General features: G+C 27.1%; 1 protein-coding gene across 1 annotated transcript; it reads left to right on the plus strand.

Annotated features, from left to right (window-relative positions):
• The first annotated feature begins 11,430 nt into the window (after window positions 1-11,430).
• LOC107416121 (WRKY transcription factor 71) lies at window positions 11,431-13,838 on the plus strand. The gene is made up of 3 exons (XM_016024581.4): window positions 11,431-12,261; window positions 12,888-13,028; window positions 13,276-13,838. Exons 1-3 carry the CDS (start codon window positions 11,777-11,779, stop codon window positions 13,685-13,687), a joined length of 1,038 nt encoding a protein of 345 aa, XP_015880067.3. The 5' UTR covers window positions 11,431-11,776; the 3' UTR covers window positions 13,688-13,838.
• The last annotated feature ends 292 nt before the right edge of the window (window positions 13,839-14,130 follow it).

Below are 14,130 nucleotides of genomic sequence, written 5' to 3' on the forward strand. Positions count from 1 at the left end.
AATCATTTTTCCTTTCAACTTTGACACTTTCCAAATGGAGCTTTATATACTTACTTAAGTTAAATTAATTTCCAAAATTCCTTTTGCTTCTTTTTTTTTTTTTTTGCAATAAATAATTTGAAAACTACACAGTTATTTTTTCCCATTTTTAATTAATTTGTATTAAAATTTTTTGATAATTTTTCCTTCTTTTTTTTTTTTATAAAAGTATGATAATTTTAATTTAATAAGCTTTAAGTTATATATTTGATAAATATATTTAGCTGAATATATTGAAAATTTTATAATATATTTAGATGAATATACATGAAAAATTATAATATATTTTAATACATTTAATAAAATATATTTGACAAATTATAACTTGGTTAAAAAAACTTACCTGATTAAGATTACCATATTGGTTTTTTTTTTTTTTTGGAACTAAAAAATTAACACTTAGTTTAAATAAAATTAATTAGTATATAGATAAAAAAATTTAAAGTTTTGAAATTAATTATTGTAAAAATAAAAAGAAATAAAAGAAATTTTAAAAATAATTTAACTCAAATAAGGATATAAAAATAATTTAAACTTTTCAAAAATAATATTATTATAAATCTAAAAGATGTTTTTTACATTTACTCTAGAATTCTAAAGTGTAAATCAAATATTCTCCTTATAAAATTTTGCACTTTATATCCAATGTGATCGATTGCAATTTAATTTCATTTTCATATACTAACAATCCTCCAATCATAGCTGAATTTTTAAAGCTATATGATAAATGATTGCGTGTAGGAAGAAACAGAAATTAATACTACTATATATATTATGATTGGTCACTTTGCGAAATCAAATGTAAATAAATTTATTCTTAAATTAGCTAGCCTGAAACATGTTTTTTATAAATAAAAAACGAAGAATGTAGTGTTGAAATCATGTGCTGAGACTGGCATGAATATTTCTTATCTCATCATTATCATCATAATCGATATGCGGGGTCTCCATCCATCATCACATGATTAGTCACATCCATTCTTCCTAAGTTTTAATAAAAGTCATCTAGAAATGGAATATCCTTAATCAAATGCAGATGTAATGCTGACTAGATTTTGTGTTAGGGAATAAAAAAAATAAAAAAATAAAAAAATGCTGAATATATTTTATGGCAAGATTAACTAATTTTGTTATTGTTTTTATTTTTATTTTTTTTTTTTTTGTGGGGGGTGGGGGGGTTGTAATATATTGGATTCTTCGTATGGGGGTGTAATATATTGGATTCTTCGTACTGCTCTGACCTAACAAATAACGTGCTCTCAATTGACCAAAATGTTAGATACGATGTTTTGCCAAAAAACATGTTAGATACGATGTACATAACTATACATATATACACTTTTTCTGGGATGATACACATATAAAGGACACAAAAATGTCAACAATCTCAAGCTCTCCTTTCCGGGTTTTATCATATTCACAAAGATTAATTATTGTTGGTTTCTCTACCAAAAGTTGAACACCACACCACTTAATTATATTCCATCTCTATCTGTCTCTCACACACACACATATATGTGACACACACGCACACCCACACACACACACATATATATATATATATATAAAGTGGAGTGGTCCCCTCAAAAATGTATTTGACAACTATTTTAACCTTTTTGACCAATAATTTTGATGCTTGAATAGCTAGGTACAATATCTAAATCAGTATATAAATAATGATTGCAACTTTTTATTGTTTGTGTATTCGTGAACGTACATTTAAAAGCTAAGATAATTCAGTTGAATTTTTTTTTTCAAATACTTTTTTTTTTTTTGGCATTGATTCAAAAAAGAAAAAAAATATTGTCTATGGATCACTCTATAATATTTATATTCATATATGTCATGCAGATCCATGGATCTATATACTTTGATTTCACATCTTAGAGATGATTATATATCTTGTGTCCTTTTTTTTTTGGTTTTTTGACTGGTAAAAATGTACCCTTGTGTCGGTAGGTCACCATACCGTAAAAGGATTCTAGAGTCACAGATACATTTACATAGAAATTTTCAGATAAGGACATTTCTTTGTCACCTTGGGGACTGCTTCAAGATATAATTTAAAAGAAAATTTTTCATTTAAACTTGTTTAGTTTTATTTAAATTATAGTTAGATTTATGTTTTTAAAAAATTATACTTAGAATTCATTTATTAATTTTCACTAGCTAATGTTTATAACTAAATTGACAGGATTTAAATAAAATTTATTCTCATTTAAATTTGTACTTTGAATTAATATGAGTTCATATACTTTCAAGCAATTCAATGGTTAATTAAAAAAAAAAAAAACTAATGAAAAATATACATATATATAGTTATTTAATTACATTTATCAAAAGAATATTGATTTTTTTTCTTCAAGATTATAATAAAGGGACGGCAAATCAATATAGATAAGGAAAATTAGCATCATAAGATCCTGAACTTTATTGAAATTGGCATTTTATATCTGAAAAAAATATTTTCTAGCAATTTACATTCTGAACATCCAACATCTTTACATTATTGGATCATTTTCTTTAGAAAATACATGGATTTCATTGATAAAACAATTGAAAAGTCAAACAAAAAGATATATAATACGAAATAGATAGCTGTAGTGGTTGAGCTCAAGAATAGGTTCTAGGCCCAGAGGAGAAGGGGTTTGGATAAAATTAGGTGCTGGTGACACAAAATTTTAAAAAAAAAAAAAAAAAAAAAAAAAAAGAAAGATATATGAGGTGGTTCAAGTAGCTGAGGCAGTCATCATTCTTTTTCTTCAGTTCCTCTTCGAAGTTCTTGAATGAACAAAATCCGATGCATACATCATCATATCAGCTAAGTTGCTTAAAGATTCTATATAATCTTGCAGGTTTGACCAGGAAGCATAATAAAATCTAAGAAACAGAAAAAAAAAATAATAATACTAATAATAAATAAATAAATACACTGTTTAAAACAGAAAAGGAAAGAAAAACGCTCATAAAAAATTCTGAAAAAATCTGTAGATCGTCACGTCCAAAACGCAAGAGAAGCGGAAGATTGTGGCGGCGCGTGGGTGAGAAACAAGCACCGAAACAACTGCGGACTTCAACGATAGCGTAGGTCGTCAAGCTCTGAATCTAATGGTACCGGCAGTGTAACTGATTGTAACCGGGAAAAAAAAAAAAAAAAATCTAACCGTGGGTGGACTATGAAGGTCGCCGGTAGGGTAAGAGAAAATAAAAGAAAATAATAATAATAATAAAAAGAGTGGAAATGTGAAATGACAACATTACCCCCCTCACATGATCAATTCCGCTTGCTATTTTACAATAGTGACCAACGGTGTGAAAAATATGTAAATTTAGAGTCTAATATATCTCAACTTTAGTTGGGGTGCAAAAATGCTACTTTCCTCATAAAGTAAGGATAAAAAAAATTTAATAATTAAAAGGAATATTATTTTTTTAATATTTTAGTAAAAAATAACCTTTGATACTTGATTATCTTTTTTTTAGTAGGTTTTTATTTTTTTTTAATCTCTAAAATATGCATAAATTATTATTGTTATTTCTCAAAAAATTATATTTGCATTTTTATTATAATCTATGCAATTTTATTAAAGTTTATTACAAACTTATTAAAAAATAATAAAAAAGTAATAATCCTCTTTTCAATTATTTTTTATTTTTTATGTTCCATTATTTTCATTTAGAAATTTTTACAATATGCATCTTAAACTTTATAAAAATTACACTTTGCACCCTCGTTTATATTAATTATTTGACAAAAAAGCTAACAATGTAAAACTGTTATGAGTTCGATATGCAAAATACCAAAAAAATTCTTAAAATGCTAATTCTTCAAAATGCGATAGTGCCAATTTTGATATAAATAAGTAAATATTAACATGGCTTTATCTGCCATATTATTATTATTATCGTTTGAATTATATGCCATATTAATTGGTCGGTATTTATGTATATTTTTTTTTTAGCATTATAGTCTTTGTTTTTCTTTCTTTATTTATTCTTTGAATAAAGCATTACAGTCTTTGAAAAGCGCTGGACTTTATCACCGGATTAATTTGTTTTATTAATGTTCCGTTTGAAAAGTATAAAAGTGAAGAGGAAAATTGATTTTCGAAATTAATATTTTGGAATTAATTTTTTTTTCTTAGTCTGTGTGGAAAGTAATATAAAAGTTGGCATTTATAAGAAATTAAATTTAATATTGTATAATAAATTAAAAGCAAATATATATTTAAAAAAAATCAAAACTATTTTTTTAAAAATTTTTAAAATGACATCTATATATATAGAAATAACTTTTCTATATTTTTTACTACATTAATAAAAATCTAATTCTTTAAACCTATATTTTTTCATCTTATAATAAACTTTCAAACAAAAAATATATATTATTTTTCCAAAAATATTAAATTTTTATTAAATTAATTTTTATCCAAATATACCATAAAAACAAACTTAAAAGATTTTTAAATCAATAAGTAATAATAAAAGTAAATATTATATATATATATATATATATACTTATGCTTATGCTTGTTGTAGAAGTATGGTGTCAGTCAACTCTTTGCAATTTGCACAAAGAAGTCTGTCATCTTTCCCAATTCCCATGATGGCTGGTTTGACAGCACACATATAAAAATTAATTTTTAACAATTAATTTCTCTTTTAATTTCAACAATTTCCAAAAGAACCATGACAACAAACATGAAAGATTTTTTAATCAATAAGTAATAGTAAAAGTAAATATTATATATATATATATACATACTTTATGCTTACTGTAGGTTGGTGTCAGTCAACTCTTTGCAATTTGCACAAAGAAGTCTGTCATCTTTCCCATTCCCATGATGACTGGTTTGACAGCACACATACTTTGCCAATCTCTGCATCATATCACATATCACTTGCCTTGACAACTAATTTGTGGTAAACACGCGCGCACACACACACACACACACACATATATATATATATATGTAGACAGAGAGATATTCCGCCGCAACCCTTCAACGAATATATGTCACAAAAGAAAAAAACAAATAAATAAACCTTTCAATGAATACATATGGTAAAAGTTTCAGCATTTTAACAAAAAAATAAAATGGTAAAAGTTTCAGCAAAAGATATACATGGTAAAAGATCATCCAATTTGTTTTCAGTTTCATTACCCCAAAAAAAAAATGTGTTCAGTTTGAATTGTCACATACCCATCATCAGCAATATTTTTAGTACACTTCTTCGAGGAAAAATGGACCCTGATCGGGAAGGCATGGACCATATATGCTATCATGGAGTTTATATGTAATTTTTTAGCCAATTATTGGTGGAGATTTGTCTTTTTCTTTTTGTTCTTACTAAATAAATATACAGCTGCAGATTGTGTGAAAGCATATATATTTATATATATATATATATGAGAAGGGCTGAATTGCCAAGGTCTAGCTTCTCTCGCAAATGGTTGACCTGAAAAAAAAAAAGAAGCTTCTCTTGCAAAAGAATTGCACACCAATTAATCTTCATTTGATAAATTACACCAATTATATAATCATCCAAAAGATTTTTAAAGAAAAAATAAATATAATCATCCAAAGGAAATTATAAAAAGGTTGGGTGTATGTATGTAGCTCAGTCAAGAGATTTGAATTTCCTGGTCATTCCCTTTTTCTCAAGCATTCACCAATGTTGAATATTGGTCACTATATTATATATATATATATATATATATCCGGTTCTGATATATGCGATATTTATTTTGTATGGTATCCGCAAGTCAATTTTGCTTTCTATTTTTTATTTTTTTCCTTCTTGTCAACATTAAATTCAATATAATTAAAGGAGAGGAATTCACCCAGATCAAAGTTTTTAGCTCTGAACCATAAATATATTCTTATTACTAGGTTGTATCGTTAGCTAAATCTACAAATACTTTGTTTTTCAATTTAATAATATTAAAGTTATTAAATTATTTATTTATGATAAATAATATTTAAAAATTTAAAAATTTAGATGTTATATAAATATCAAACAATATTGTAATACATATTCTTTAATAAATAATTATAATAAATATTTTGGTCGCTATGTACTACTGTTTCTAATTTGATCTAAAAAAATTTATTTTCTAATTCCTAGGAAGTTACTATTTTCACCCTGGAAGAGGTTCATATCGTTTTTTTTGTGGCAACGATTCATATCGATTGTACCATTAATTCCTTTTTTTCTTTCTAATTTTATCAAATTACCTTTGCACCTTGGACTTGTTACAAATTACCAAATTCATGAGGTGATGGGCACGTGGATCATACATATATATATATATATATAAAAAGACTATGGTGTAATTCCTCCACGTGTTGATCTACAGAAAAATCAACGTTTTTTTAAAAAATAAACAAATAAACATTAATTTTTGTGTGGATATGCGGACAGACCGCATCGTAATTTTCTTCTATATATATATCTATATGTATATACATGATACATTTGGGATTTTGGATGACCAATTATATATTTCACAATTAAGCAAACACTACTCTCTTTCAAACTGTTAATCAATCTATTAATTGGCAATTAATTACTTTATTTTCAGTTCAAAAGTGATTATCTGAGGTTTAATGATTAAAAGCAAAGTTTTATCACAAACAAAGAATGAGTAAATTATAACCAATTATTAATCTTTAGCTTTTTAATGCATAAGCTACATAATTATAAACCCTGCTGATCACATGGTAAAGAGATTGGTACAGTTTCTGGTCGCCTAGAGGGGAGACCACAAGGCAAGGATGGTCACTGAATTATAGGAAAATAAAAAACCATATCAACCAAAAAATAACAAAGAAACATAGCAATCAAAAAATTGAACCTCCAATAAATATAATATATATATATATATTTTGATCTAATAGACTATCTAATTCATTTTATGGTATATAATAATTGTGTGATATAATATTAAATGTGAATAAAAAATGAAATGCATAATTTTTTTTTTTTCTTTTTTTGGAAAAAAAAATCCAATATGATATATATCCTATGACAATTGAATTAGCTGCCATTAAATGATTCATTTTTCCTTTATAGATTTTAGTATTTAAAATAAAAATAAAAATGTTGTAGATTAATATTATCATCTATGATTTCTTAATCCTACACTCATGTAGCCAACCATAAACTAAGTTAAATAGTTTATCAAATCATAATTGTATATATATACTTAGAGTGCTTTCTGTTGGGAATATGCTCCTAACATAAGGTGAACACTTAGTTATATATTAAATACTAAATGTGTTACCTCATTTAGTGAGTTTGTATACTTATATAGTTTTAATCAGTTGGGAATACAGTTTCTAGTTTATGTTGGGCATTTAATGACGTATTAGTACCAAGAATTTGTACTTTCCCAATTAAGATTTTAATATTAAATTATTAATTGAAATGATACCATTAGCATGTTCTTCCTAGCAAATTATTGTTTATATAGAGTTAAACTCACATTAAGTTGATTTCATTATTTTAATATTCATTTATCAGTTTTTGGATTACTTTCAAAATTGAGATTTAAAAATTAATTAGTATTTTAATATAAATTTAATGACATATTAAAATATTATTTGAACTTATAATGACTTGGTGAATTATAAATGTATTTTTAAATATTAACTCTTTAAGCAACTCAATATTGATAAAAGAAAACTTATTGTTAAAACTATCATATCATTAGATTGACCTAATACAAGCCTAAGCTAAAGTTAACCAGGCTTATATTATGTTGACCTAATGGTAAAAATATGAGGATTTTCTTTTTTATCCCTTGAATGTAGTTCATTGGAATTCAACATGAATTTACTTTTCTTAATTGTATCCATAGTTAATTCTTATATGATTTTTCAATTATAATTTTTGATATGATCTAATGATTAATAAAGAAAGATTGTGAGATTAACTTAATGTGAACTTGACTCTCTCTCTCTATATATTTTCTTTTGGAAACTATACCTCTAAACTTATAAGGAAAATTATAATGACATATTGAATGTGCAGAATACATATACTAATAAAATAATTATTCTATAGGATTAGCTATTTTATATTTGGTATATTTTCAATTTTAAAAATATATATTTTATAAGATTATTTAGAGCATCCGTAATAAAAATTTAAATTATAAAAATAGACATGACACATAAATAATATATAGACAGCATTTAGAAAAATAAAATAAAATACTCTTCAATGATAATGTATAAAATGAATATCAATATGATATAGCATGGACATTATTGAGGTAAATTATATTTCTTAAAGCTATATTAGACATTCTCTCTTTTTCATAAAATTCAAATTTTCTTTAAAAAGTTAATTTTTTTAAAAGAAAAAAAAAGTTAATAGAATATGTAATTAATTAATTGTTATAATAATTATCAATAACCTTTTTGGACAAATTTTTTATTTAGCTGTCTATTTATGTCAATTATATATCAATATTGTCGATTTTTCTATTATAGCAATTATCATTTATTATTAGAGATGCTCCTATTCCATGTATTTTGTTTAAAAAGGTCAAAATTGGTATTGGCTCTTTTTAAGGATAAATACCGGTACTTAAAATATTTTTAAATGTAATTTGATTATCCTAATACAAAGAAAAACACGAATAATTACAAAATTTTATTTTTCATATTTTTTACAAAATTTAATATTTTGTGAAAGAAAAAAAAAAAATATATATATATATATATATATAAGTTAGTTAAACATTAAAACTGGTTCAACATTGTAATCAAACATATAAATATATAAGAATTAAGAATAATTATTTCCTTTACTTTTTAAATTTCTATTGGTATTCCTATTTCATTATAAATAACCGTTTTATATACCAAACGTATTCTAAATATGAGTTTTTGATTTTAAGGCATTAATCAGTTAGATGTCACACGTACAACCTGCTTTATAAACTGGAAAATACAGTTTCCAGGAAAGGAGCGTACAGATAGAGATGATGAATTAATTGGAATAAAACTTGCCATTATTCACGCTACTTTATTAGATAAAGTTATGTCACATCGAATTGAGCCAAGATTGTGGTGGAAAAGGACCGCACCAAGAATTTGCAATTTCCAACGATCAACAACAATAAATATATATTTTTGAAATTTTGATATTTCCATATTTAAGAGAAAAGTATTTGGATTTTTTTTTTTTTTTTTTGAGATACGAATTAAAGATCTAGATAAAATCCCCTCCAATTCCCATAAAATAAATAAATAAATAAAAGAAAAAGAAGAAGAAGAAGAAAAAAAAGGTCTTTATAATATAACGGCATTCCAAAATTAAGCACCCACTAACAGTAGTTGATTTTAGGTAAAAAACATAAGACAAAAACACACTCAGCTGATTTTGTTGATTTTGATGATCAGATTTGCACTGATGATATATTCATTCCTTCATATGTGATTCTGATCAATATCTTTCTCTTTCTTTCTCTTTCTCTCTCTCTATTTGATTGACAGGATTAGCAAATTAAACTCAATTATGAAAAAGTAAAGGCATTTAGTTAGATGCTACCACGCTACCATACCAACGAAAATCACACCATGATTATCAATTTAAAGTACTCTTTGATTTGGGTTTGAAAATTAAGAAAAGCTTGTTTGGCTAGCTATACTTTCTTAATTTCTGCTCCTTATCTAATGGTCTACTTTACATATAAAACAAAAGAGACAATTAATCAAATAAAATTCAAATCAAACATAGTAACTAATTCCCTCCTCACACACAAATCACAGAATTATATATTATACCAATTAAATCATCGTTTTTAGATATTTTACATAACGCATAGTTTCCCCTCTTGATGTTCAATCTATAAAAAGAAAATCTTGTGTTTTTTTCATTTCATATTTCCTCCTATTTCTTTGACTATAAGGAAATAAATTGAAAAATAAATAACACCACGCTATGTTTTTGACCAATTCTAAATTAAAGTACTCCCTTATCTTTGAGTTATTTGAAATTAAAAGATCATAATGAACACAATGAGGAAAAAGATAAAAACAACGAGTGAATATTATTTTTCTTTCATAGCTATAAAAGGCCAAAAAGTAGGATCTAAAAGGGGATTTTATAGTTGGATAATTAATTTCTACATAATTAATTAGTTATTCAATAAACATCCTATTTAATAGTATTTAGGTAAAGAACAAGAATGAAAAAACAAAAGAAAAAAAGAAAAAGAAAAAAAAAAAAAGGTGAATGAGGAAAGAGAATAGGGGTGGCTATATAGAGTTTGGTTGGGCTTGACCAACTTCTAAGAAACAGAAAAATAAATAAACAAAATAAAAAAAATAAAAGAAAAAGAAAGTGAAGCCAGAAAACTCGGAAGGTAACGGAGATGACGTTAAAGTCTAATCAGCAAGACATAGGCGTGGGAGGGAACAGAAATATCTCCCACGTGCCAGTTACGGTCAAACGACGGTGCCCAATCCTTAACACGTGTAAGACTTCCATGAAAACCGTAAGCTTAGACAAGCTTTTGGTTTTTGGGGTTTTATTTTGACCACCAATACCATCCCAACTTCCTTAATTAACCCTTGACTGTGACTTCCCTCGCTTTTCTCTTTGCTACTCCTCTTGGATTATTGTCTTCTTTCTTTCCACACTGCCTCACCTAATTTATATTATCCCCATCCCCACAACACCTTTTGTTGTTTCTTTTTTTAAAAAAATATTAATCATTTCTTTGTTTCATAGATTAACATGGGTATGTAAATTTAATATAATTCTGAAGGTAAACAAGAAACATCTTTTATTAACCCCAAAAAAAAAAAAAAAATTGGGTTTGGTATTTATAGTGTATGGATATATATAGAAGATGCGCTTGATCATTTAAGTCAATTGCACTAAATCACTTCCAAATGTAGTCAAAATTAATGGGAATTTTGTTTTCGAAGTGAAAAATATTTATTAGAGTGACTAGTCTTTCATTTATTAGGTTGTTGAAATGTAATTAAATTACTATTGTAATTAAGACAAACCCAAATGATATATATATATATATATATTGATCAAAGGATTACATCATGCTAATTTGATGATTTTAATATAAATTTTTTTTTTACTATTAGATGATTTTGAAAATTGAGATTTAAAAATATATTAATAAACTAATATAAATTAATAAAGTATTAAAATTATTAGGTACCGTGAATAGTCGGTGAATTATTAATGCATTTTTTAATTTTAATCAAATCATGATAATCATGATGGTATGTAAAACCAGCACATAGACCAAGTACCATATTTTCTTTTGAATGTATAGATACATGTAACAGTATGCATATAGATCCTATGTTGTCTATTTATGTGGGTGTGATTATATGAAAATTAACGTAAGAAAAAATGGTAAGGAAGATTGGGTTGGGACCGCCAAGTGTGCTTACCCAAGAATGAGTGTAGGATACAAGTAGAAAAAAAGGCGAAAGCAGCTTAAAAGTAGCCAAAAGCTATCTACCATCCATCTCTCTCTCCTCTCTCTCTCTCTCTTGCTAAGAAAAGCAAGATAGAAATCTAACCTAAAGCTCATTTTCTGAAAACTACAAAGCAAAGGACCAAAAACAAAAAAAGAAAAAAAGAAAAAAGAAAAAAATATACAAGGGACTTCTCTCTCTTTTCTCAAGCTAGCTAGCTTCAAAGCTCTCTCTCTCTCTCTCTCTATTTTCTTTACCCATATCTACCTCTAATGTCAAATGAAGAGAGAGATCCTTATAACCACTACGATCCTTTCAATTACAGCCACCAAGAGATGGATCGCTCATGTTTTCCATTCTTCAATGACAATTCCTCCTCACTCCTACAGAATCATCATCATCAACAAGTAGTAACCCCACAAAACCATCAAGTGTTTGACAGTAATCCTTCATACATGAGCTTCACAGACTGTCTTCATGGTTCTATGGACTACAACATCCTTTCAAGAGCTTTCGATATGTCGTGCTCGTCGTCCGAAGTGATATCTCAGATCGACGACGGTTCCAAGAAGGCAGTCGGAGAGTCGGTTGGGACAAGTGAAAATAATAACCCTTCCACACCCAATTCTTCCATATCTTCTTCATCCAATGAAGCTCCTGCGACTGCTGCTGCTGAAGAAGATTCGGTTAAGAGCAAGAAAGAAAAGAACCCAAAAGGGTCTGAGGAAGGAGATGATGAAGATAAGTCAAAGAAAGTGTAAGTTTTCTTTTTTCTTCATTTATTTGCTTACCTGCTAATTAAAAGCAGGTTTGCAAAAGCTTTTCTTTTTTCCTTTTTTCCAAAAAAAAAAAAAAAAAAGAAGGAATTGGGTCTTTTTGATGGATATATGGATACAATAGAGCTTGAATTTCATGTTCATATCAAGGAGAAAAGACTTTCAAAAGTCTTAACAAACCGTCGAGAGATTTTTGTCATTCTTTTTTTCCATGATTAATTCATTTTGTTTTGTTTTTTCAACTTTTTTCTATTATTTATATGACTTTTTTGTACCCCTACTGACAAGAAATCTGGACTAATCTTTTCTTCTATTCTCTTCTTAGTTCCTCAACCTTTCGTATAGTTCTCCAGATGCAAAATGAGAGACAGATAGAGAAAATTAAAAAAAAAAAAAAAAAAAAAGTGTAGCTCAATGTGAACCCTAATTCCGTGACTACTGTTTTGGGCATATCCCAAAATATGAAGGAAAAAGTCCAATTTTTTTTGTGTTCAAAAAGGCTTTGATTACAAAAGTTGAAAACTGGGAATTTTGGGTGTTACATATTGACTAATGATTAATATGTTTGCTTTTTCCTTTTCCTTTTTTTTTGTCTTTTAAATATCAGGACCAAGACAAAAAAGAAAGAGAAACGGCAAAGAGAACCACGGTTTGCTTTCTTGACTAAGAGCGAGGTCGATCACCTTGAAGATGGATATAGATGGAGGAAATATGGACAGAAAGCAGTCAAGAACAGCCCTTATCCAAGGTTAATTAATTTTCTTTATCTTTATTTCTAATTTCTGCTAGCTATGAATTAATTAATTGACATCTCCAAATTAATATATTATCAGCAGCCAATCTCCTACAAAATTAATACTATATATTATATAGATATATTAGCCTTTAAGCCCTTAAATAAAATCATAAATGATCAATAAGCATTGAAATTAATTAATTTCTTCATAATGAATGTATTTCTTTTTTTGTGTTTGCTACTATATATATTTTTGCAGGAGCTATTATAGGTGCACCACGCAGAAGTGCGGCGTGAAGAAGCGCGTGGAAAGATCATACCAAGATCCATCAATTGTGATCACCACCTATGAAGGTCAACACAACCATCAATGTCCGGCAACTCTCCGGGGAAATGCCACCGGGATGTTGTCCACATCCCTTTTGGCATCGGCGGCATCTGGTAGGCCGAGCTTGCCACATGAATTCTTGACTCAGTTTCTTCCAATGAATCATCATCATCATCATCATCATCAACATAATCAAGCAGGTCAGCAGCCAAGTAATTCTATGCTATACTCAAACCTCAATATCCACAACCACCATCAGCAGCAACTTCAAGTTCCTCCTGATTTTGGGTTATTGCAAGACTTAGTTCCCTCATTTAGTCACAAGCAGCAGCTTGATCCATGATCAATTCCTATAAATATATATATATATATATATATATATAAATGTAGGGGATAATATAATATATTATTATTATATATAAATATATATGCATTTTTTATTGTAATTCATTGTTGTTTAATTGTTAGAATGCTATGGGTTTAACCTTTTCTAATTTACATTGCAATACTATTCCTAGTATTCTCTATTAATTTTTTTTCTTTTTTTTCTTTTTTTTTTTTGCTACGAAGTATTCTCTATTAATTATGAACTAGAGTAGTACTTTACATATATATATATATATATTTGTAGATGGAGTAGTAACCGGTATGGCTCAAAAGAAAAGGGCATTGAATGCTTTACATGGTACTCAATTGCATTGTTTATATATTGTCCCCCCCATCTTTACAAACAGACTTTCTAAAATTCTGTCAAAAAGTGAACTGTGTGAAGGAAATGGCAGTCAA

The sequence above is a fragment of the Ziziphus jujuba genome, chromosome 4 (assembly GCF_031755915.1).
Source record: "Ziziphus jujuba cultivar Dongzao chromosome 4, ASM3175591v1".
NCBI classification, from domain to species: domain Eukaryota; kingdom Viridiplantae; phylum Streptophyta; class Magnoliopsida; order Rosales; family Rhamnaceae; genus Ziziphus; species Ziziphus jujuba.